The 27,795-nt window shown below is 35.3% G+C and overlaps 1 protein-coding gene across 7 annotated transcripts in view; it reads right to left on the bottom strand.

Annotated features, from left to right (window-relative positions):
* The window catches only part of BRWD3 (bromodomain and WD repeat domain containing 3), a 163,605-nt gene that overhangs the window by 74,976 nt on the left and 60,834 nt on the right, over positions 1-27,795 (bottom strand). For 6 of the 7 annotated variants that reach the window (XM_055564905.1, XM_055564906.1, XM_055564901.1 and 3 more), the window contains 7 exons: positions 24,978-25,138; positions 23,425-23,646; positions 8,410-8,510; positions 7,824-7,894; positions 6,771-6,871; positions 4,478-4,518; positions 953-1,057 (listed from right to left, as the gene is read on the bottom strand). In XM_055564905.1, coding sequence (XP_055420880.1) covers positions 953-1,057; positions 4,478-4,518; positions 6,771-6,871; positions 7,824-7,894; positions 8,410-8,510; positions 23,425-23,646; positions 24,978-25,138 — 802 coding nt within the window. Of the gene's footprint in view, positions 1-952; positions 1,058-4,477; positions 4,519-6,770; positions 6,872-7,823; positions 7,895-8,409; positions 8,511-20,162; positions 21,002-23,424; positions 23,647-24,977; positions 25,139-27,795 lie in introns of those variants that run through there. The other variant, XM_055564907.1, reaches the window with a different exon arrangement.

Raw genomic sequence — 27,795 nt, 5'->3', positions numbered from 1 at the left:
TTTTTGAAACTAAAATAGGTATACAAAAAAGCAGTAAGAAATTCAGTTAATTGATTTAATCAAATGACATTATCAGTAGCTGACTATGACTACAAAGTTGATTCTATATTGTTATTAATGGGAAAATAATTAATTTCAGGATCATACCCTAAAGAAACTGTTGTATCCTAAAGAGGTAGGTAATTATGTATCTTCCAGTTAACAGTGAAGATGATGAAATGTAATTCTGATTAACTGTATTTATAATGTTGAGTAGGAATACTAACGGAGAAGGCAATAGCACCCCACTCCAGTACTTTTGCCTGGAAAATCCCATGGATGGAGGAGCCTGGTAGGCTGCAGTCCATGGGGTCGCTAGAGTCGGACATGACTGAGTGACTTCACTTTCACTTTTCACTTTCATGCATTGGAGAAGGAAATGGCAACCCACTCCACTGTTCTTGCCTGGAGAATCCCAGGGACGGGGAAGCCTGGTGGGCTGCCATCTATGGGGTCGCACAGAGTCGGACACGACTGAAGCGACTTAGCAGCAGCAGCAGCAGCGGGAATACTAACAATATGAAACATAAAGGTATTCTCAGTAAGTCAGGGAAATATCTAAAAATATGGTGACATTTAATATGGACAACCCTCAAAGCTGTCTAGTATAAAAAAATATAAAAATGACTTATAGAAAACTAGGGCAGAGAATGATTCTATAGGCATTAGTAAAACACAGAGATCTTTGGATCACAAAAGACCAGAAGTTTGAGTGACTCAGATATGTTCCTATCATCCAATCTGTCAATCAACGGTTAAAGACAGTGTTCTTAGAGACTAAACACAGATACAAATTTCTACCAATTAACTCCAAATTAAAAAGATATTTATTTTCATTATTAAATAGAACACAATAATGTAAAAGATACTATACTATATGAGAATTACTAAAATATCTAACATCCAATCTTACCCAGTCATTTTAGTAGCCATATCTAGTACTATACTCCTCCATTCTTGTTGCTGATATTGCCAAATTCTTGCTGTTCCATCTCTACTTCCACTAACAAATCTTAAACTGCAAAGAAACAGTTAAAATATTCTTATTGCCTTTCTCTAGAATGGAAATCACTACTTTTCTAATTATAAAAGTAATACATTCATCCTCATACACTTCTGTGGATAATGAAAATGGTACACTTTGGGAAGCAGTTTGGCAGTTCCTCAAAATGATAAACAGTACTACGTGACTCAACAATTCTACTCCTCCATAAGTATACAAGAGCAATGAAAACATAAGTTCACAGAAAAACATCTACACAAATATTCATTGTATTATTCATTATATTTCAAAAGTGATGACAACCTAAATGTTGATCAACTGGTAGATGGATAAACATATTGTATAGCCATACAATTGAATTCTTGACAGCCATAAAAGGAAATCAAATTCTTATACATGCTTCAACATGGATGAATCTTGAAAACATCATGCTAAGTAAAAAAAAGTCACAAAAGACCAAATACTATATGATTCCATTTATATGAAACATCCAGAATAGGCAAATCTGCAAAAATAAAAAGTGGATTAATGGTTGTTCAGAGCTGAGGGTAGGGGTGTAGAAAGATGGGAAATTGAAAGCTAAAGGGTATGGATATTGGAATTCTTTTGGGGGCGATGACAATGTTCTAGGGATATGGGATTAAGAGATGCAAACTATTATGTATAAAATAGATAAGCAATAAGGATATAAGAGTAAAGCATGGAGAAATACATTGATTATAATAACTTTAAATGAAGCATAATCTATAAAAATATTGAATCACCATCTTTTATACCTGAAATATAATCTTATAAATCAAAAATATTTTAATTAAAAAATAAAATAAAGGTGATCATAGTGAAGGCTGCACAGCCCTGGGGATATACTTAAAACACTGAATTTTATGTGGAATGCATCTCAATAAAACTGAATAAAAATATATTCATTAACCTATAACTATAACCTATCACTATCTGGAACTTAGTTTCTATTCTTTCAGACTTCATATATACACATACATTTATATATTCCCACTACAGGGAATAGAATTACAATACAAAGGAAGATCCCTTGGAGGAGGGCATGGCAATCCACTCCAGTATTCTTGCCTGGAGGATCCCATGGACAGAAAAGCCTGGCGGGCTACAGTCCATAGGGTCACAAAGAGTCGAACATGACTGAAGCGACTTACCACACACACACACACACACAGATTTATAGTGTTTTTCCAGATGCTGCAACTAGAGTTTGCATGCCACAACGAAAATGGAAGATCCCATGTCCCAATGAAAATGGAAGACCCCATATCTTATGTGTTATACATATATCTACATATATTCTATGCATTCATGGCATACCTTTCTCTTAATATTTTCAATATTTCCAAGCTATGTGATTTGTCTGAGTTTTTTCAAATTATCACAAATCTCCAAAAAGTTTTCTAATGTATTAATTTAAAAAAAGTATTCATAAGTGGACCTGCACAGTTCAAACCTATGTTTTTCAAAGGTCAACTGTATTTTGTAGATATATTTCTCTGTTTACAAATATAAAAATTATCATCCCTTTCAATAATTATTCAACAATTGGATCTATCAAAATTTATTTAATCAACCACTTAATGAACATTTTTACTATTTCCAGTCTTTTCCATTATAAATAATGCTGTGATGAATATCTCTATACACATCTTTGTGAAACCTTATATATATCTTTGCTGAGTCAAAGGACAGGCACATTAAAAAAAAAAAAAAAAAAAAAAAAACAAAAAACCTTGTTCCAACTTCAGATTTGGCCACAGATGTGCACACTAGGAGCTGTCAAATCAAGGACATTTTCCTAGTTTAATGGTATGGACTCTTTCATGAAGAATTTATACTTTTTCTGCATCTTTTCTCTGTAAAATTCCCCCTTCAGGGTAGGCACATTTTGAAAGCTTTTGACATACTGCCAAATAATTTCCCTAAAAAGTTCTTTTTTAAAAAACAATTTACAGTTATCATCAAAGTTGTGGGACAGTGTCTATTTTTTCTAAACCCTTGTCAATACTGGATGCTATGATTCTTCAATATCTTGTCCTTCTGAAAGAAAAAATGGTTATTGTTATTCTAAATTGCATTTCTCTTGATTATTAGTAAAATTAGACATCTTTTGATATATGTACTGGCCACATAATTTAGATAAAATAATGTTTTGCATTTAAGGAAAAAGGTAAAGAATTTTAAAAATTCAGATACTCCTAGTATGAAAGAATAGTAGCTATACAAACCTTTACATGTATACTCAGTATGGTACAATAAAACAACCTTAAAAATTATTTGAAGGTTTTTTCATTCCTAATAAATATATCACTCTTGGTGGATCATTATTATTTACTCTTGCATTGAATGAAGATGAACACATTCATCATAGTAATCACCCAGTGTTTGAAAAGTATTTAATAGTAAAACATGGTCACTCACATAATGTCCTTATAGACAGATAAGGATACAAATTTATGCCAAGTGGATAAATTTTAAAATCTATTCTAGGTCAATCTGTAGGCCAAGGCAGAAAGTTATCACCTTCTGGGGATGATACATTTGAGAGGGTGCAAGAATACTTGTATATAATTTCTGAGTTAACAGACACAGGAAATGTGTATCATATGAGTAGTAGAGACAGTAAACAATCTAGATATTCAGAGGAAGACCGAGAGCTAAAATCTAGAGGAGTCAGGAAAGGCTTCAGGTAGGGTATGAACCTTAAAAGAAAGACAGAACTTAGAGAAGAAAAAGAGACAGGAAGGAGAAGGAAATAAAAGGAAGGAGAGCAGAAGGGAAAGGGAAGACATAGGAGGGATAGAACAGGAGTGAAAGGAAGTAGGGTATGATTATTCCTGGTATGAGGTAAAGTATAAGCAAAAGAATGGATGAGAGAATGCATATGGACTATAATAATAATGATGGCTAAATCAATTGGGCTGGATCTGAGTATTTAAATAGGGAATAGTAGATGAGAAAAGAATGTAGGCCTAAGTCAAGTTGTAGAGAATTCTGAATGTCAGGCTAAAACATCTGAATTCTATCCTACAGACAAAGAGGAAACACTAAAAATTTCTGAATAGAGCAAAGTTAATCTGACAGAAATGGATAAGACACATTTAGAAGGGAGAAGAATATTGAAGGTAATGGGTCAAATAATGGAATTCTTGACCAAGGTGGATGATAACAGAAAGGGAAAAAGCAAAATAAACAAAAAAAGAAATCATTCATACAGGAAGAATTGATAGACTATGGCTACTATTTGGATGGGAGCTTAGAAGATCTGGGATGAGAATGTCATCAAAAAGAGACAACAACTTTCAGTTTAACTAGACAGAAATAAAACATCTATAGTAGACGTAGCTTTTTCTGAAGACATAGAGGTAAAATATGTGAAACATCTGTTTATACAGATACGCACTACATAATTACCTGTCTCCATTGTTACAGAACTGAACAGCAACAACTTTGTCCTAAGACATAAAACAAAAGGTTTGTGATTAGAATTAATTTATTTTTAAAATAAATAAAGTACTCTTTTCCTCAAATTCACATGCAAAAGTATCATTAAGTGGATTTTTTTAATGTTATAATTTTCTTTTAAAAAAATCTCTAATTATCTTTAAAAAAATTAATAAAGACTGAAATTATTAACTAAGGAGGAATAGTTATCAGCAGTAATTTGAGACAAACTTGTTTCTAAACATAAGCAAATCTGTTTCTAAACCAAAATCTCAAGAGACAAGATAGTTCTGAATAGGTATTAGTTTATTATATTCCCCATAATAAAACAACACACTAAAATGCCATTTTAAAATAATTCATTTAATAGTAGTTGAATTAAATTTTTCACTTAACCTTTTTTTAATTTCAGAAAACAAATCAGTCATTTGCTGTTTCTCACATGGTTTATTTAATTATTTTACAATGAATTCATTTCACAGTCTTTAGGTATCTTAACTTAGATACTGTTGTTTGAATCTTCCTTTATGACTAAACTACACTTATTACAAACATAATGTGTACTGTAGTGATTATACTATAGTAATGCACCTTCAAATGTGGTAAACATTTTCACAAACCACAATTATTGAACTAAATTTGAACTTAACTTCTTTTAATTTTCTTTTTTTATTTGCACTTAAATTTTAATAAAAAGCTCAGATACTAAATGTCTTCATATTTAGTTGCTTTTTCATTTTAAAACACATTAAACCATCTTCATATGTTCAGACATATCTGTGATTCACACCGTTCCATGATTTCACTGAGTATTTTTATCTGATAGATTCAGGACACTCACTGTCAGTTCCAATAACTGGTTTTAGATGTTATGAAAGGACATCTTATTTTAATGACTAACAGCTGCCACTAATTTCAACAGGGAATGTTTAAGTTTTCTGACCTTTTTTATCTGGGCCTCTGCCAAAAACCCTCTACCAATCAATTTTTCTTCATCTTTTCTCCCTCAATTATTTCCCATTTATTTATTACTTCCTCTTTTCTCAGCTCTCAATAAATTTGACCATACTGTATATACACCTTGCTTGGGTGGTAACTGTAAAGATGCCTCCTTTGTGTGGTCTAGCACAACTGGATTTTTCCTACTGGATACTCTCAAGATTGAGATTATTATATATTTCCTAAGTTTTTGTATTTCACAATTTAAATAATATTCCAGGATTTTAGTATCTAGGAATAAGTTACAGCAAGTTAAGAACTCAGCTTGGTTCAGTAACTCTTCATAAGTTGAATATTCAATTATGTTCATATGATAAGACAAAAGAAGGAGGCTGTTTCCAAAAGTTCAAGGAAAAGTTTCTAACAGGGGTCTCTGTTTTACTCAAGTTTCGGGAACATGAATGATTCTGGAACTCACAAAGTATCTTTTTTAAAAAGTTATCTTTCAGGGAAATTTTGTGTTTTACTGATATGTATTACTACTATTCCAAATCAATTAAGCATCAAAAGTAGTAGGAACAGGAATAGTAAGACTTGTAAAGCTGAGTACTTTCAGATGCAGACTATATAGCTTTAACAATGAGGAACACAAGATCTACAGTGAGTTGAAACAAATATTCCCATTTTCAACAGTAAACAACTGTCTGGAGAAGAAGGTAAGGAAATAAAGAGGAGGAAGAAGTAAAAGGTATACAGGGATATAAATAAACAATAATGGCTCCAAAATTTCTTGTAAATGTCACACAACAGTGGAGAGAGCTTGAGAAGAAAATTCCCAGGCACCAATGGCTGTCACCCTAGTATAAAACTTCCCTGTATGGAAGGCTGTTGTTGACAATTAAATGGGATTAGATTTCAGGAGTCTGATGGCATTCTGAAAATAATCAAACTAAGACCAATGAGCTAAGTTCAGTAAAAAGAATTTTCTTCCTAAGATGTACCTTAATATGTCTTTTAATAAGTAGACTTCAAAGTAACAAACACTTATATGATTAACAAAGCAGGCTAAAAGATGATTTTTTTAATAAATTATTACTGTAACATATATTTTTCCCTTCTCATATAGTCAGAAATTGTCTTAAATACTATAAGCATACTAAATCAGAATTTCATACCAATCTTCACCACTAAAGAGACATCTTACCATACAGGTCTCAGGACCAATCTATATTAGATTAGAGATCAGCAAAGAAGAAATAAAACCGGCTTCCCATGGGTGTTTAAAAAGAAAGCATGATATTTAAGTTTTTCATTTTGTTCTTACCGTATGTGACTCTAATTCAGCAATTTTCTCAGGGATCTCAGAACCCAAATAATATATTCTAATCACATGGTCAGTGCTACCTGTTGTAATAAACATACCACCTAGAGGATTAAAAAATAAACAAACATTTAAGAAAATTATACCAAGAAACTTTCAAAACCCTCTGATTGCTTCCTTAGTTATACTTTACCTTATTAATAAAAAAGTCTTCAACAAACACAAAGTTGTCTTCTAAGGCATATTAATATCTCAGAGAAAAATAAGTAAAATTCAAGAAAAACAAGAGGAATATTTAAGGAACAACTATATCACTCACCCAATAAAAACACAACTTTTACACCAAATACAGGCCTTTGGATCATAAACACTAAAAGCCTTGAGGAATTCATTTCTTTATATCTTATAAAAACATAATGTTCCAAAATTATTTATAAAATAATCTATATTTACAATTCTCTGTATAGTGGCTGTAGTGGTTAAGGGTGAAAACTAGCAGCTTTTGGGATGATGAAAAAAATTCTAGAGATGGATGGTGGTAATATATGCAGAACAATGTGAATGTACTTAATGCCATAGAACTGTACACTTAAAAATGTTTCTTAAAATGGAAAATTTAATGCTATATTTTACACCAACAAAAAATAGAAGGTTAATTAGCATACAATTCTTAACAGCAGTAGAAAAACACTGTTTACATACTGAGAACGGGTCTTCTATATGAAGCCACAGTACATGTTTTCTGAAAAGTCAGGGTAAGATTTTCATGTTGAATTGTGTGAGAGTGTTGGGGGAAGGCTGTACTTTCTACCAACTAAATTCATTGTTACATAAAAACACATTAATTATAAATAAGAAAAAAACTCAAATTCTATTATATGTTAATTAGAATCCACAAAGGTCTATTATAACATTTTTAGTATGTGTCGATTAATTCTCGAACATATGCATTTTTCTCCACAAAACTGAAAAATATTTTACAATTGAAAAATCTTTTATAACTGGATTATTCAATATTTTAGGCACTAAAAAAAAACACTCAATTTTTATACATACCAGAACTGAAAGATGAACAAGATATCTGAACTCCAGGTCTAGATCTCTCAGTAAATTTCACTGGGCGATCTCTAAGAGAAAAGTAAGATGTTTTTATTTTTCATCATGTTCTTTTAATGTACAAAAATTTTAGCACACTGCTAGACATTGACAGATTTATCATCAATATTATAGAAAGCACAAAACTGAAGTAGTTAAAAGGTACTATTTCCACTATTGAAGTTAAAAATGCATTTAAACTTACAAACATACTTTATGCTACCAGTATTATTATTTTAGCTTTACAAATAAGTTACCATGTTGCTTACTACCATCATGAAAAAAAGTTCAAGGTGTTCTTACCACAGTAAGAAATGAAAAAAATACTCTTTATCAAAATTTTGTGTATAGTCTCTTCAACATTGGTTTCATAAAAAATTTACTCTAAAATCTCTAACATCCAATTGAAGTCAGTATGGATGTGTACACACACACCCATGCACACATAATTTACATATTTAATGCATGAACTATCAAGAATCTCTCAAGATGATAAAGAAAAATGAACATTCTTTTCATAAAATTTTTAACAAAATTCTAAACTTACTTAAATTTCATTGTTTTCACATGCCATTGCCAGAAACAGATTGTTCCATCAGCACCAGTAGAAGTGAGGTATCTGGTTGTGCCTTTAGTTGATGGACAAAACTGGAAAAAAAATTCTAATTAGAATAGAAACCTTTCGGAGGAGGAGCCAAGATGGAGGAGGAGTAGGACCGGGAGAACACTTTCTCCCCCACAAATTCATCAAAAGAGCATTTAAATGTCGAGTAAATTCCACAAAACAACTTCTGAATGCCGGCAGAGAACATCAGGCACCCAGAAAAGCAACCCAACTCTTCGAAAGGAGGTAGGAAAAAATATAAAAGACAAAAAAAGAGACAAAAGAGGGAGGGACGGAGTTCCTTCCTGGGAAGGGAGTCTTAAAAAGAGAGAAGTTTCCAAACACCAGGAAACCTTCTCACTGCCGAATCTGTGACGAGCTTTGGAAGCACAGAGGGCAATATAAAAGGGAGAAAAAAAATAAATAAACAATTAAAAATCGCAGATTGTGAGCCCTACAGTAACTCCCCCAGCGGAGAAGCAGCGCAGATGCCTGCACACGGCATTAGCAAGCTGGGTCTGGGCAGGGAAGCGCGGCGCGGGCTGTGTCCCTTAGAGTAAGAATCGGCCCGAATGTTCTGAGCGCTATCTGAGAGAAATAATTTGGGGTAGCAAACCAGACTGTGGGATATCTACCACACGAAAAGCCAGCCCTAACCTAAGACACCGCCAGGCCCGCGCACAGAACAAAGGACTGAACAGAGATAGCCGGTTGCAGACCTTCCCCCTCCGGTGACAGGCAGCCAGAGCCGGAAGGGGGCAATCGCAGCCCAAGAGAGACACTATCTATAAAACTGTAAGCAGGCTTCTTTGCTAACTAAAACTTCTTGGGGGTCTGGACGGTCAACATCTGCCTGAGAAGGTGTGCCGGTTTTACACCCAGATAACCGAGTGGCGGGGAGGTGATAAGTTGCAGCATTGGCGCCTGCCAAACACATCACCTGAGCTGCTCGGGATCTGGGAAGAGCACAAAACGCAGGCCCAACCAAGTCTTCGCCTCTGAGGACTACCCGAGTGCCTGAACCTGAGCAGCTTGGACCTGGGAGCTCAGCCCAGGGCCGGCCTCTGATTGTTCCCGGCGGAACAACCTAGAGCCCGAGCAGTGTGGGCAGGGAGGCTACACGTGCCATGAGCGGGGACAGACCCAGTGTGGCTGAGGCACTGCGAGCGCACGCCAGTGTTATCTGTTTGCAGCATCCCTCCCTCCCTCCCCACAGCGCGGCTGAACAAGTGAGCCTAAATAAAATAAAAAAAAAAAAATAGTGTCCTCCACCTTCCCCTTTGTGTCAGGGCGGGAACCAGACACTGAAGAGACCAGCAAACAGAAGAAGCTATAACAGAGGGAAACGCCTTGGAAGCTACAGGCCATAGATTAAAACCCTGTGGTTACTACGGACTGCATAGGAAGGGGCCTATAGATCTTGAGAAATATAAGTCAGACCAAGGAACTAGCCAAAAATGAACTGAACCCACAATACTCACAACAAAACCAGAGAAAGACCTAGATATATTTTTACTATTTTTACGATCAATCTTTCTTTTTTTTTCTTTTTTTTTTAAATTTTTTTAAAAAAATTTTAAGTCCTCTATTGTCCTTTAATTTTCACTTTTATAACTATTACTTTGCAAAAAAAAAAAAAAACCTATTTTTTTTTCTTCTTCAGCAAACTTCATATATATATTTTATAATTTTTTGACCGTGTTTTGTTTTGTTTTGTTTTGTTTTTTTCTTTTTCTTCTTTTCTTTAACATTGTATTTTTGAAATTCCAAACTCTACTCTAGATTTTTAATTTTAGCCTTTTGGTATATGTTATCAATTTTGTACCTATAGTTTTTTTCATAATTTCTGTGACTTTTTTTTTTCCTGTTTCTTTCTCTTCTTCTTTTGTATAACATCGTATATCTGCAATTCCAAACTCTACTCAAGATTTTCAATTTATGCTTTTTGGTATTTGATATCAATTTTGTACCTGTATTTTCTTTATAATTTTTACAACATTGTTTTTGTTGGTTTGTTTGTTTTCTCTCTTTATTTTTCTTCTTCTTTTTTTTAACATTGTATTTTTGAAATTCCAAACTGTACTCTAGATTTTTAATTTTAGCCTTTTGGTATATGTTATCAATTTTGTACATATAGTTTTATTTTTTTATAATTTCTGTGACTTTTTTTTTTTTTCCGCTCTGTTTCTTTCTCTTCTTCTTTTATATAACATCATATATCTGCAATTCCAAACTCTACTCAAGATATTTAACTTATGCTTTTTGGTATTTTATATCAATTTTGTACCTGTATTTTCTTTATAATTTTTGTGACATTGTTTTGGTTGGTTTCTTTGTTTTCTCTCTTTATTTTTCTTCTTCTTCTTTTTTTTTTTTTTTTAACATTGTATTTTTGAAATTCCAAACTCTACTCTAGATTTTTAACTTTTTGCTTTTTGGTTTTAGTTATGAATTTTGTACCTGTAGTTTCTTTATAATTTTCACAACCTTGTTTGTTTCTCTTTGTTCGTTTTTTCTCTCTTTCTTTTCCTTCTTCTTTTCATTAACATCGCATTTTTGAAATTCCAAACTCTACTCTAGATTTTTAATTTTTGCTTTTATGTATTTGTTACCAATTTTGTACCTTTAAGAACCCAATCCTCAGGACCCATTTTTCACTAGGGAACGAGATTACTGGCTTGACTGCTCTCTCTACCTTTGGACTCTCCGTTTTCTCCACCAGGTCGCCTGTATCTCCTCCCTAAACCCTCTCTACTCTACCCAACTCTGTGAATTTCTGTGTGTTCCAGAAGGTGGAGAACACTTAGGGAACTGATTACTGGCTGGATCTGTCTCCCTGCTTTTCATTTCCCCCTTTTATCCTTCTGGCCACCTCTGTCTCCTGCCTCCTCCTTCTCTTCTCTGTATAACTCCATGAACATCTCTGAGCAGTCCAGTTGTGGAGTGCACACAAGGAAGTGACTACTGGCTAGCCCACTCTCTCCACTATTGATTCCACCTCATCTCATTTGGGTCACCTCTAACTCCCTCCTCCCACTTCTCTTCTCCATGTAACGCTGTGAACCTCTCTGAGTGACCCTCACAGTAGAGAAACTTTTCATCTTTAACATAGATGTTTTATCAATGGTGCTGTATAGAAGGAGAAGTTTTGAAACTACTGTAAAAATAAGACCGATAACTGGAAGTAGGAGGCTTAAGTCCAAACCCTGACTCCAGGGAACTCCTGACTCCAAGGAACATTAATTGGCAGGAGCTCATCAAATGCCTCCATACTGACACTGAAACCAAGCACCACACAAGGGCCAACAAGTTCCAGGGCAAGACATACCAAGCACATTCTCCAGGAACAAAGGAACACAGCCCTGAGCTTCAAGATACAGGCTGCCCAAAGTCACCCCAAAACAATAGACATCTCACAACTCATTACTGGACATTTCATTACACTCCAGAGAGAAGAAATACAGCTCCATCCACCAGAACATTGAAACAAGCTTCCCTAACCAGGAAACCTTGACAAGCCACCTGTACAAACCCACACACAGTGAGGAAACGCCACAATAAAAAGAACTCCACAAACTGCCAGAATACAGAAAGGACACCCCAAACTCAGCAATTTAAACAAGATGAAGAGACAGAGGAATACCCAGCAGATAAAGGAACAGGATAAATGCCCACCAAACCAAACCAAAGAGGAAGAGATAGGGAATCTACCTGATAAAGAATTCCGAATAATGATAGTGAAATTTATCCAAAATCTTGAAATTAAAATGGAATCACAGATAAATAGCCTGGAGGCAAGGATTGAGAAGATGCAAGAAAGGTTTAACAAGGACTTAGAAGAAATAAAAAAGAGTCAATATATAATGAATAATGCAATAAGTGAAATTAAAAACACTCTGGAGGCAACAAATAGTAGAATAACAGAGGCAGAAGATAGGATTAGTGAATTAGAAGATAGAATGGTAGAAATAAATGAATCAGAGAGGATAAAAGAAAAACGAATTAAAAGAAATGAGGACCATCTCAGAGACCTCCAGGACAATATTAAACGCTACAACATTCGAATCATAGGGGTCCCAGAAGAAGAAGACAAAAAGAAAGACCATGAGAAAATACTTGAGGAGATAATAGTTGAAAACTTCCCTAAAATGGGGAAGGAAATAATCACCCAAGTCCAAGAAACCCAGAGAGTCCCAAACAGGATAAACCCAAGGCGAAACACCCCAAGACACATATTAATCAAATTAACAAAGATCAAACACAAAGAACAAATATTAAAAGCAGCAAGGGAAAAACAACAAACAACACATGAGGGGATTCCCATAAGGATAACAGCTGATCTTTCAATAGAAACTCTTCAGGCCAGAAGGGAATGGCAGGACATACTTAATTTGATGAAAGAGAAAAACCTACAGCCCAGATTACTGTACCTAGCAAGGATCTCATTCAAATATGAAGGAGAAATCAAAAGCTTTATAGACAAGCAAAAGCTGAGATAATTCAGCACCACCAAACCAGCTCTCCAACAAATGCTAAAGGATCTTCTTTATACAGGAAGTACAGAAAGGGTGTATCAACTTGAACCCCAAACAACAAAGTAAATGGCAACGGGATCATACTTATCAATAATACCTTTAAATGTAAATGGGTTGAACGCCCCTACCAAAAGACAAAGACTGGCTGAATGGATACAAAAACAAGACCCCTACATATGATGTTTACAAGAGACCCACCTCAAAACAGGGGACACATACAGACTGAAAGTGAAGGGCTGGAAAAAGATTTTCCATGCAAATAGGGACCAAAAGAAAGCAGGAGTAGCAATACTCATATCAGATAAAATAGACTTTAAAACAAAAACAGTGAAAAGAGACAAAGATGGTCACTACATAATGATCAAAGGATCAATCCAAGAAGAAGATATAACAATTATAAATATATATGCACCCAACACGGGAGCACCGCAGTATGTAAGACAAATGCTAACAAGTATGAAAGGAGAAATTAACAATAACACAATAATAGTGGGAGACTTTAATACCCCACTCACACCTATGGATAGATCAACTAAACAAAAAATTAACAAGGAAACACAAACTTTAAACGATACAATAGACCAGTTAGACCTAATTGATATACATAGGACATTTCATCCCAAAACAATGAATTTCACCTTTTTCTCAAGCGCACATGGAACCTTCTCCAGGATAGATCACATCCTGGGCCATAAAGCTAGCCTTGGTAAATTAAAAAAAAATAGAAATCATTCCAAGCATCTTTTCTGACCACAATGCAGTAAGATTAGATCTCAATTACAAGAGAAAAATTATTACAAATTCCAACATATGGAGGCTGAACAACACGCTGCTGAATAACCAACAAATCACAGAAGAAATCAAAAAAGAAATCAAAATTTGCATAGAAACGAATGAAAATGAAGACACAACAACCCAAAACCTGTGGGACATGGTAAAGGCAGTCCTAAGGGGAAAGTTCATAGCAATACAGGCACACCTCAAGAAACAAGAAAAAAGTCAAATAAATAACCTAACTCTACACCTAAAGCAACAAGAAAAGGAAGAAATGAAGAACCCCAGGGTTAGTAGAAGGAAAGAAATCTTAAAACTTAGAGCAGAAATAAATGCAAAAGAAACAAAAGAGATCATAGCAAAAATCAACAAAACCAAAAGCTGGTTTTTTGAAAGGATAAATAAAAATGACAAACCATTAGCCAGACTCATCAAGAAACAAAGGGAGAAAAATCAAATCCATAAAATTAGAAATGAAAATGGAGAGATCACAACAGACAACACAGAAATACAAAGGATCATAAGAGACTACTATCAACAATTATATGCCAATAAAATGGACAACAGGGAAGAAATGGACAAATTCTTAGAAAAGTACAACTTTCCAAAACTCGATCAGGAAGAAATAGAAAATCTTAACAGACCCATCACAAGCACGGAAATTGAAACTGTAATCAAAAATCTTCCAGCAAACAAAAGCCCAGGTCCAGACGGTTTCACAGCTGAATTCTACCAAAAATTTAGAGAAGAGCTAACACCTATCCTGCTCAAACTCTTCCAGAAAATTGCAGAGGACGGTAAACTTCCAAACTCATTCTATGAGGCCACCATCACCCTAATACCAAAACCTGACAAAGATCCCACAAAAAAAGAAAACTACAGGCCAATATCACTGATGAACATAGATGCAAAAATCCTTAACAATATTCTAGCAATCAGAATCCAACAACACATTAAAAAGATCATACACCATGACCAAGTGGGCTTTATCCCAGGGATGCAAGGATTCTTCAATATCCGCAAATCAATCAATGTAATACACCACATTAACACATTGAAAAATAAAAACCATATGATTATCTCAATAGATGCAGAGAAAGCCTTTGACAAAATTCAACATCCATTTATGATAAAAACTCTCCAGAAAGCAGGAAGAGAAGGAACATACCTCAACATAATAAAAGCTATATATGACAAACCCACAGCAAAGATTATCCTCAATGGTGAAAAATTGAAAGCATTTCCTAAAAAGTCAGGAACAAGACAAGGGTGCCCACTTTCACCATTACTATTCAACATAGTTTTGGAAGTTTTGGCCACAGCAATCAGAGGAGAAAAAGAAATAAAAGGAATCCAAATTGGAAAAGAAGAAGTAAAGCTCTCACTATTTGCAGATGGCATTATCCTCTACATAGAAAACCCTAAAGACTCCACCAGAAAATTACTAGAACTAATCAATGACTATAGTAAAGTTGCAGGATATAAAATCAACACACAGAAATCCCTTGCATTCCTATACACTAATAATGAGAAAACAGAAAGAGAAATTAAGGAAACAATTCCATTCACCATTGCAACGGAAAGAATAAAATACTTAGGAATATATCTACCTAAAGAAACTAAAGACCTATATATAGAAAACTATAAAACACTGGTGAAAGAAATCAAAGAGGACACTAACAGATGGAGAAATATACCATGTTCATGGATTGGAAGAATCAATATAGTGAAAATGAGTATACTACCCAAAGCAATCTATAGATTCAAGGCAATCCCTATCAAGCTACCAACAGCATTCTTCACAGAGCTAGAACAAATAATTTCACAATTTGTATGGAAATACAAAAAACCTCGAATAGCCAAAGCTATCTTGAGAAAGAAGAATGGAACTGGAGGAATCAACCTACCTGACTTCAGGCTCTACTACAAAGCCACAGTTATCAAGAGAGTATGGTACTGGCACAAAGACAGAAATATAGATCAATGGAATAAAATAGAAAGCCCAGAGATAAATCCACGCACATATGGACACCTTATCTTTGACAAAGGAGGCAAGAATATACAATGGATTAAAGACAATCTCTTTAACAAGTGGTGCTGGGAAATCTGGTCAACCACTTGTAAAAGAATGAAACTAGAACACTTTCTAACACCATACACAAAAATAAATTCAAAATGGATTAAAGACCTAAATGTAAGATCAGAAACTATCAAACTCCTAGAGGAGAACATAGGCAAAACACTCTCTGACATACATCACAGCAGGATCCTCTATGACCCACCTCCCAGAATATTGGAAATAAAAGCAAAAATAAACAAATGGGACCTAATTAACCTTAAAAGCTTCTGCACATCAAAGGAAACTATTAGCAAGGTGAAAAGACAGCCTTCAGAATGGGAGAAGATAATAGCAAATGAAGCAACTGAAAAACAACTAATCTCGAGAATATACAAGCAACTCCTACAGCTCAACTCCAGAAAAATATATGACCCAATCAAAAAATGGGCCAAAGAACTAAATAGACATTTCTCCAAAGAAGACATACAGATGGCTAACAAACACATGAAAAGATGCTCAACATCACTCATTATCAGAGAAATGCAAATCAAAACCACTATGAGGTACCATTTCACACCAGTCAGAATGGCTGCGATCCAAAAGTCTACAAGCAATAAATGCTGGACAGGGTGTGGAGAAAAGGGAACCCTCTTGCACTGTTGGTGGGAATGCAAACTAGTACAGCCACTATGGAGAACAGTGTGGAGATTCCTTAAAAAACTGGAAATACAACTGCCTTATGATTCAGCAATCCCACTGCTGGGCATACACACTGAGGAAACCAGAAGGGAAAGAGACACATGTACCCCAATGTTCATCGCAGCACTGTTTATAATAGCCAGGACATGGAAGCAACCTAGATGTCCATCAGCAGATGAATGGATAAGAAAGCTGTGGTACATATACACAATGGAGTATTACTCAGCCATTAAAAAGAATACATTTGAATCAGTTCTAATGAGGTGGATGAAACTGGAGCCTATTATACAGAGTGAAGTAAGCCAGAAAGAAAAACACCAATACAGTATACTAACGCATATATATGGAATTTAGAAAGATGGTAACAATATCCCTGTGTACGAGACAACAAAAGAGACACTGATGTATAGAACAGTCTTATGGACTCTGAGAGAGAGGGAGAGGGTGGGAAGATTTGGGAGAATGGCATTGAAACATGTAAAATATCATGTATGAAACGAGTTGCCAGTCCAGGTTCGATGCACGATACTGGATGCTTGGGGCTGGTGCACTGGGACGACCCAGAGGGATGGAATGGGGAGGGAGGAGGGAGGAGGGTTCAGGATGGGGAACACATGTATACCTGTGGCGGATTCATTTTGATATTTGGCAAAACTAATACAATTATGTAAAGTTTAAAAATAAAATTAAAAAAAAGAAAAAAAGAAAAAAAAAAGACAACTAAAAAAAAAAAAAAAGAATAGAAACCTTTCATGTTTCAACTTAATTTCAGTTTCAAGAAATTAGTTATTTAAATTGCCTAGATTAATGGACATCTTATTAAAAATTAAAATATCAAAAAACTGTAGAGAAAGTCAGTCATTTAATTTAGGATGAAATATTTTAGTCCTAAAGACCCTTATTTAAAAATTATTCAATATAACACTTAAAGATTATTATTTCACTGCTTTTAAAGGAGAAAACACAAAGTCATTACTAGTTAAACCATTATAAATCTGCTGAATACATGCTTATATAGCAACAACATAAAACTTTTATAGTTTACCCGAAAAAGGCATCAAAAGAAAATCTGAAAGTCAATAACTAGGAAGGTACAAGTCTAAGTATTTGGGTTTTAACATTTTAAACTCTTAACTTCAATGAAGTACAATGGAAATTTTGGCATTTTTAAATCTAAATCATTTTCATGTACATGGATAACATAAGTCAAATGTCTGTATGTATCATTGTGGAAAAAAGATTTAAAAATATAAATTGAGTTGCCAATTTGAAGTATGACTACTATTCTAGATAAACCACAGATGGTCTTAGTCACGTAGGATTCTCAAGCTCTAACGCTCAATATTTTAGACATCCTCAGAAGAGAATAAGGGAAAAGTTAACTGCACTCCTGATGTCTGGCACACAGGAAGACCGAAAATCAAACCAGGGTCTCGAGCATGCCCATGAGTTTTAAAAATCCCAAATGAGGAATTTCCTGGCAGTCCAGTGGTTAGGACTCAATGCTTTCACTGCCGTATCCTGGGTTCAATTTCTGGTTGGGGAACTAAGATCCTATAAGCCATGCAGCATGGCCAAATAAATAATTTAAAAAAATTAAAATTCCAAATAAACATAATGAATACCTTCCACTGAGATGAAGATTAAGGATCAAGATGAATATGACTTGAATAAATTTTAAACTCAAATCAAAAGCAAAAAATCATTATAGGCATTAGAAGTCATTTATTTAGTTTTCTTGTTTGGAAGCACAGAACTTCTAAAGACTACAAAGCTTAAATCAAACAAAAAATATAAATTAATATTATCCATTAAGAGCTGATAAATAGTAAAGAAACCAGTGCTCAGGTAGTACACTTATATATTCATTTCTGAGCTACAGAAGCTTGCATCAGAAAGCTTAATCCACAATCTATAGCAGAAGCCTCCAAATTATAGCCCATACACCAAATCCAGTTTCCTGCTTGTTTATGTAAATAAAGTTTTATTGGTACACAGTCACCTTAAACTGGCTATGGTTGCTTTGCACTGCAACAGCAAAGTAGTTGCTGCTGCAGCTAAGTCACTTCAGTCATGTCTGACTCTGTGCAACCCCATAGATGGCAGCCCACCAGGCTCCCCCGAATCTGGGATTCTCCAGGCAAGAATACTGGAGTGGGTTGCCATTTCCTTCTCCAAGGCATGAAAGTGAAGTTGCTCAGTATGAAATAGAGGCCATATGGTCTGCAAAGCCTAATATATTTACTATCTGGCTGGTAAATATGCTGATCTAGGATCTACAGGAATGAGACAATAAAATATGAAATAGTATGATTTTATGCAGATGACACCACCCTTATGGCACAAAGTAAAGAAGAACTAAAGAGCCTCTTGATGAAAGTGAAAGAGGAGAGTGAAAAAGTTGGCTTAAAGCTCAACATTCATAAAATTAAGATCGTGGCATCCAGTCCCATCATTTCATGGCAGATAGATGGGGAAACAGTGGAAACAGTGGCTGACTTTATTTTTCTGGGCTCCAAAATCACTGCAGATGATGATTACAGCCATGAAATTAAAAGATGCTTACTCCTTGGAAGGAAAGTTATGACCAACCTAGACAGCATATTAAAAAGCAGAGACATTCTTTTGCCAACAAAGGTCCGTCTAGTCAAGGCTATGGTTTTTCTAGTGGTTATGTATGGATGTGAGAGTTGGACTATAAAGAAAGCTGAGCACCAAAGAATTGATGCTTTTGAACTCTGGTGTTAGAGAAGACTCTTGAGAGTCCCTTGGACTGCAAGGAGATCCAACCAGTCCATCCTAAAGGAGATCAGTCCTGGGTGTTCATTGGAAGGACTGATGTTGAAGCTGAAACTCCAATATTTTGGCCACCTGATGTGAAGAGCTGACTCATTGGAAAAGACCCTGATGCTGGGAAAGATTGAGTGTGGGAGGAGAAAGGGACGACAGAGGATGAGATGGTTGGATGGCATCATCGACTTGATGGACATGGGTTTGGGTGGACTCTGGGAGTTGGTAATGGACAGGGAGGCCTGGCATGCTGTGGTTCATGGGGTCACAAAGAGTCAGACACGACTGAATGACTGAACTGAACTGAACTGATTAAGTTTGAAGAAATACTAAAACCTTTATTATCCTCATTATACTTTAACTTTTTCAATCACAAAGGGGAATTCAGTCCATAAATGTATCTATTTTTGTATTTAATGTATTTTTAATTAATTAATTATTTTTGGCTGCACTGGGTCTTCATTACTATGAATGGGCTTTCTCTAGTTGCAGCAAGCGGGGACTACTCTTCATTATGGTGCATAGGCTTCTCATCATAGTGGCTTCCCTTGTAGAGCATAGGATCTAGACATGTGGGTTTTAGTAGTTGCAGCTTGCTGGCTCTAGAGCATGGACTCAGTAGTCATGGCACGTGGGCTTAGTTGCCCTGCAGAAAGTGGGATCTTCTGGTACCAAGGACTGAACTCAAGTTCCCTGCATTAACAGGCAGACTCCCAACCACTGGACTACCAGGGAAGCCCCATTTTTGGGTTGTTTTTAAATGAGAAATCATGTTTAAGATTATAAAATTAAAAACACATGTGCATTTCTGAATATAATTTTTATTACATTACAATTACAATTTTATTTTAATACATAGTTTTGAATAAAAGCTAGGAAATACAGAAAAACAGAACAAAAGCTATTCATAATCCCACTATCCAGAGGCAACCACTATTAACAGCATACCATGTTACTTCAATTTTATTTAAAGAAGAAAGAAACTTAAAAAATAATAATGTACTACAATGTTAATAGAGACAATTAGCAAAGAATAAAACATATAGAATGCATGCTAAATGATGATTATTACTATGAACAACAGTAATAACTGCTCGGCTGCAAAGGCGCAGAGCATGGCCAAGAAGACCTACCCCACATCTGAGGTCAGGGGCAGAAGCCAGGAGGACCCCATGCCCGAGGAACAGTGGCCAAGAGGAGTTACCCCACGTCCGAGGTCAGGGGCAGTGGCCAAGAGCACCAGGCTGCGACGGCGCAGGAATGGCCAAGAGGAGCTACCCTACGTCTGAGGTCAGGGGCGGCAGCCGAGAGGAGCTACCCCACAGCCGAGAGGAGCTACCCCACGACCGAGGTCAGGGGCGGTGGCCGAGAGTGCCAGGCTGCGACAGCCCAGGAGCAGCTGAGAGGAGCTACCCCACGACTGAGGTCAGGGGTGGCAGCCGGGAGGAGCAACCTCACGTCCAAGGAGTGGTGGCTGCGGGGGTGGCAGGAGGGCCTAAAGGAGCTATTCCACATTCAAGGCAGGAGGGGCGGCGGTGAGGAGATACCCCTCATCCAAGGTAAGGAGCAGTGACGGCACTTTGCTGGAGCACCAGTGAAGAGATACCCCACGTCCAAGGTAAGAGAAACCCAAGTAAGATGGTAGGTTGTTGCAAAAGGGCATCAGAGGGCAGACACACTGAAACCATAATCACAGAAAACTAGTCAATCTAATCACACTAGGACCGCAGCCTTGTCTAACTCAATGAAACTAACCCATGACCTTGGGGCCACCCAAGACGGGTGGATCATAGTGGAGAGGTCTGACAGAACGTGGTCCACTGGAGAAGGGAATGGTAAACCACGTCAGTATTCTTGCCTTAAGAACCCAATGAATAGTATGAAAAGGCAAAATGATAGGATACTGAAAGAGGAACTCCCCAGATCAGTAGTTGCCCAATATGCTGCTGGAGATCAGTGGAGAAATAACTCAAGAAAGAATGAAGTAGCATATTGGGCACCGGGAGTTGGTGATGGACAGGGAGGCCTGGTGTGCTGCAATTCATGGGGTCACAAAGAGACATGACTGAGCGACTGAACTGAACTGAACTGAACTGACTATGAACAAAAATGAAAGAGTGCTGGTGTGGTAATATATACAATTTTAAAATAGTAAGTTAATCATAGAAAGTTTCCCTGGGAAAAGTGACAGGCATTTCCATCATTTGGAAAGTAAGGGAATAAGTCATATGACGATCCAAAGAGGACCATTTCCGAGATATAGAACAGCAAAAGCAAGGGCAGGGGTGTAGCTAGAGTGGTTTAAAGAAGCAGCTAAAGCAGAATGATAACAAGCAATAGGAGATATGTTCAAAGAGAGCAAGGGGCTGAGAATGTAAGGTTTTGTGGGTCACTGTAAAACCTTTGGCTTTAACTCTGAATTGGGAGGCTATTAAAGGTTCTGAGCACCAGTGACATGATTTAATTTCCTTTTTTTAAACCTCCATCTTAAAATCATTTATTCATCTATGCAGAGGCTAGACATGGGCAGGAAAGAGGGATGGGAAGAAACAGGAAAATCAGTTAGAAGTCTGTTTCAGTAATATAGGTCACAAATGATGGTGGTTTAAAATACGGTAACAATGACAAAGGTCATGAGAATTTGTTCAGATTCTGGATATATTTTGAGGATAGAGTCAACATGATTTGCTAACAAGTTAGATATGCGATGTAAGAAACAAAAAGTCAGGGATGATTACTCTGAGCAACTGAAAGGATGAAGTTGTCATTTGTTTATATAGGAAAAGGTTTGGGAGGAGCAAATCTGAGGAAGGAAGACAGGGGTTCAATTTTGAAGATGTTGAGTTTGAGATGCCTTGCAGACCTTCATGTGATGATGCTAACTAGGTAATTGAATGTACAAGTATGGAGCTAAAAGATAGGCCCCAAGATGGAAGTACACATTTGGAGTTATCAGCTTACAGATGAAATTTAAAGCCATGAGACTTGATGCGATCACTAAGGGAAAGAATGTTCTAGAAAAGAGGTCCATACAAAAGCAACAGAAAAAACAAAAACAAAAGAGGTCCATGGATCTCTAGGGCACTTATACACACAAATGAAATGAGATAGAAACTAGAAAATGAAACTATGATGGAGCAAAACAGTTCCATAAACATTTTCAGTAGTAACAAATATTCATATTTTTCATGTTGTATGAGACTATCTCCAAATTTCAGAAATAGTCTGTCAGATAGGATGGTGAGAACACAAGTAACTAGTAATATCCCAAAACAAAATCCAATAGATAATTTCAACCAATCAAAAATCTGATGTATAAATTTTCAAATCCAATATACGTTGAACCCAATTCTTGCTAGTGCCTCATAAACAGGTGATATTATTTAAATATTAAAACAAAAATTGCCGGGCATACTTTTTAGTGACTAAAGAACAAAGAAAATTCAATGGGAATAATTATCTCATCCACAAAAGTGGTCTCCTTGACCAAACTAAAAGACAGTGTCAAAAGGATTCCTCTGTTTTGCTGTCAACACAAAGAAGAAAACAAAGTTCTTTGAGGAGTATCCAGGACTTTCACTACCAATGTCTGGTAAAAACACTATATGGACAAATATTTAAAAAGCCGATGTATGTCAAACATCAAGTTGAAATAAGAAATTACTGAAAATAAGAATAAAAAATTCCCTAATATTAAACTACACACAACACAAAATCTGAACTGACAAACATTTTGCATTAAATATTAACACAAAGTATGCCAATATTCAAGTTAGAACCTATTCATACCCTGCCTAAAAGGTATCAGTGTTCCTAAAGGCAATTCCAAGTCTTGTCCCTTGTTCACAAATACAAATGAGATAAATAAGATGTCTTACACTGTACTCAAAAAACCTTTCAAATAACCGTTTTACTTGTTTCTAAACAGATTTATACGAAAAAGGAACTTTAAAATGCATACCTGTCTGCAAGATAGGGACAAAGCCCTTAAGAGATGAAAATTTTTCTGTTGCCATTCTTTATATTATCCAAACAATGTAACAAAAAACAAGAAAATTCTCATTCTTATATATATTAGAGGTATCTTTGTATTTTTCTTACCTGTATGGAAGTGATAGAAGCTGAATGTCCCTGAAGGACTGCAACTGGCGCACAAGTTCGAAGACACCACACTCTCACAACTTTATCACAACTGCCTGCGGCAATGAGAGTATTTTCATAGTTAACAGCCATGTCAGAAATTTCAGCAGAGTGCCCTCGAAGTGTAGCAAGAAGGCGTCCATCATCTGTTGCCCAGATTTTCACCAAACAGTCATCGGAACCCTACGGCAACACAAAAGGACAAAAGATTTACAATGAAACAGAAATTCGCCCCCTCACAAAGGGGTCAAAAAAAAAAAAAAAACAGCAAAAACGAAGTGAGGATTTTATTAAGTTTGCTTCTAAGCATTTAATTTTTAGTCTATTTTCTTCATATAATATGGATCTAATAGCATATATAAAAGATGTCCAAATAATAGCACTGACACTCTAAAACGATAATGGCATATGTGAAGAACTCCTCAAAGCTACCACCAATTCTGACAATTCAAAACATTTTTAACTCACATTTAAGTGTGGTGGCATTAAGTATATCTGCCATTATTTCTTTCCTTACACCTGACAGTCTTTTTTCTTAATTGCTTGAATATTTTGAATATTTTTTTCTCTACAAATACTTAAAACTTTAACCTAAAATCTACATGCATTTCTCAGTAAACATGAGGCTTTGTTATAACCTCTGGTGAAACTATTATGAACTTCCTCATGAGAATTTCAAAAGAGCTTTAAAATATTAAAAAGCAATTCTACTCTAATGTGGTAGATAAGCTATCTGTTTATAAAAAAATTAAAATCATCATCCTCATCATCAACAACATCCATATATTCATTTTGAAGTCATGAAAACCTCAGTGGAAAAATCTGTAATGAACTCCAAGAAGTCGAACTACTCAAAATACAAACCATTTCCTTTGTTTTAGCATAGGAATTTAAAAAGAAAATTATGCCGTTACCTACACTTTTACATTAACTTAGTACTGAAACAATGAGACTAAGCCTTAACTTGGAAACATTAGTGTGCTACAATTTTGTACAAAAAAGCATACAATATGATCTAGTTAATAAAAATCCAATTTTAAAAATAGTACTGAATACAAAGAGAGATATATACAATATTACAATATATAATCTTTGTTACTAACTGTGTAGTTCAACTACTCAACTATAAGGATGATGTAATCATTAATTAAGCAGAACTGACACCAATTATGCTAAATGGCAAATGAAAAATGCATTTTAATGTTTGCTAAAATAGAATGAAATCAAATTAAGTAGATAAAACTTCATTCACATAAATTAACCACCTCTAGAATATAAGGCCTTCTGATGATTTAATTTTTAAAAACATTAGATTTCCCAAATGATAGAAGCCATTATAGTTCATCCATTTACTTACATAAAAGAGAAAAGATTTTCAATTTCGATTTATTTTTTTCTTGCATTCATGTGTCTAAAAAGGAAGAGCTGCTTACATAGCATAATTCAATGCCATGAAGCCTAGCTTCCATTGCTGTAAATCTCTAATATGCAAGTGTCATAAATTTTAAACTCACTGTAAAAATTCTTCTCCCACTTCTGTCAAATGCTACACAGTAGACAGATGACAAGTGACCCAGAATTCTCTTATGCATCTTAATGTGCTGGTAAGCAGCTGAAGGGAAAATATGGCTGAAACGACTACATCCGGTTAATTGCCTGGCTGAGGTGATATTCACTGAAAAACATAAAACAGAAGATTCACTTCTTAAAACCTAAAAGTGAAACCTACATTTAAAGTTAAATCACCAATATTATGATGAAACAAAAGAGGGTACACACACAACAGCAATTCTATGCTGTGAGAAGTCTAAATTCCATCATACATTTCACGATTTACAAACTCAAGTTCATTACCACAAAGCCCCTAAGAATACTTTGTTTTAAATCCCAGAAGTCTGATTTTCTGTTTGCCTTCCTATGGTTTCTCAAGTACAATCCCATTTTGCCTTCCTTGGTTCACTATAGTCAAAGAAACTGTAAATTTAAATATATAAATAAATCTTACTTTAACATGAAGGAACCTTAGAATAAAGACAGCATTTGGTTAAGTATAACACATCTTAAAAACTATATAGGAAATTTTATGAACTCCTGTCCTACCTTCTCACACCTATCCACACCATAAACAGTTGTCCCTATATTAAGAGTATTACAAGAGGTTCATACAGTAAAAAGAGGAAGAAGCCTATAACACCACATAGGTTTTCAGTAGCAATGCTTTCTAGACTTATCTATAGGTTTTCCCCATTTCTGGTTTCAGAAACTATAGACTACCCCTCTAGTTATCAATGAACTTTTGAGGTTTCATCTCCTATAAGATCATCTTAGATCCTGTCTCCTTTTTTGTTTTGTGATCTAATTTTCTGAAAAAGCAGCTAGAATAAAGCATAAATCTGCACAATTCTCCAAATACTATGTGGATTCTTCTCACTTCCCTAAAACAAAGATCTTGTTCCCTATGTAAGTATATACAAGCATCTACTTGCTGGGTGAAATTCCTCCAGTATTCCACATCCCATAAACTGTATTTTAATCAAAACATAGAAACCTTCTGATCTTGAGGCAAGGCAAAATTTTACCATACTGCATAAATAACAGTATAAATAATACCTTTATGTTGAAGCAAGGCAAAATTAAGCCAAGAACTGTGATTAATACAATTAGAACCATGCCACAAATAAAAATAAAAAACCTTTCAACATCTCAATCTTTTTTCAGGCAGAGGTCAACTTAACAGTCACCTTAAATTGACAAAATGATAAAAAACGAATGATGAATGGCAAAATCCAACTTTGAATGCAAAACATAAGAACACATTAGAGATCTGAGGATTTATATCGAGATGCTAAGTAAATAATGGTAGAAAATCCATAACCATCAGTACTATGTAAGAAGATTCCTTTTTGGCAGTTGCTTCCCATCCCAAACTCTAGAAATATCCACAACTCTAAGTTGGGAAGAGCAGGCATTAAAGTCTGAAAATTATAGAAGTTATCTTCGTTCTCTAGTTAAATATTTCTTACTGCTCTGAGTTCCTTGAAATAATTAACCATTACTTCTGCTTTGCTTTTCTACATTCATATTTTGTAAGTAAATAGAGGAAAAGGTGTATTACTTTAAGGAAGGATTTTTCAACCTTGGAACTACTGGACTTAGGAACTTTGAGACTGGTGAATTTTTGTTGTAGGGGGGCTATCTGTCTATTGTAGAATGTTTAGCAGCATACCTGGCCTCTACCCAACAGATGCTATTAACACCCCATCACCAAAAACTTGTGACATGCAAAAACATCCCAGACATTGCCAAACATCTCCTCGGGGGAAAAATTGCCCCTGGTTAAAAATCAATTTGAAGTTTAAGAACTAAAAGCAACATAATCAACATGAAGAATAAACCAGAAAATCAGATGGAGAAAGAATCAGAATTATAGAATATATGATAAACTATTCTATAAAAATTAATAATTAAAATTGGAAACTACCTCAGTGTGGAACAACTATGAACTACAAAGCAAAAAATATGAACTTCAAAACATATGTCTTAAATTATATAAAAATACATATATATGTGCATAAACACCAGAAAGGAAAAGAAAAATGAAACCAACCACTTTGTGATAAAAGTGTAGATTTTTTTTTTTTAAGTTTCATTTAAACACTCTTCTATGGGCTTCCCTGGTGGCTCAGACAGTAAGAATACAACTGCATTGCAGGAGACCTCAGTTCAACCCCTAAGTTGGGAAGATCCCCTGGAGAAGGGAACAGCTACCCACTCCAGTATTCTTGCCTGGAGAATTCTATGGACAGAGGAGCCTGGCAGGCTACAGTCCATGGGGTTGCAAAGAATTGGACACAACTGAGCAACTTTCACTTTCACTAACAATCTTTAAACATACATTTTTATCTCAAACACAAGTTTTCTATTAGGTTCTGTAGTCCACTAACAGCTATTCAAAAAATTCCAACATAAGGTATATTGCATATTCAACAGCATAATCATCAAATATTCCTTGTTTCCTAACTCAGCAATCTTTTTTATATATAAAATGATATATATATTATCACATGAAATGATAGTGTTTGTACATTTTTCTCAGACATTTGGTAATGTCAACAGGCCTTAGGTTCTATATTCAATAAGGAGTTCTGTCAACACTCTTCTGCATGTATTCTCCATTTAGCCACTATTTTCAGCACTGATGTTTTTTGTTTTTCTCACATCTTTAAAGAGCATTTTATCAAGAAGATTTTCTGAAATTTGTAATGGCTGATAAATGACTATAAAAATACAATTACAAAGAGTTAACTTTTGACCAATCCTTGAGTATTTTAC

Source organism: Bubalus kerabau, chromosome X (genome assembly GCF_029407905.1).
Source record: "Bubalus kerabau isolate K-KA32 ecotype Philippines breed swamp buffalo chromosome X, PCC_UOA_SB_1v2, whole genome shotgun sequence".
Classification (NCBI taxonomy): Eukaryota; Metazoa; Chordata; class Mammalia; order Artiodactyla; family Bovidae; genus Bubalus; species Bubalus kerabau.
The sequence above is the reverse complement of the archived record's forward strand: the minus strand, read 5'-3'. Positions and strand labels throughout refer to the sequence as shown.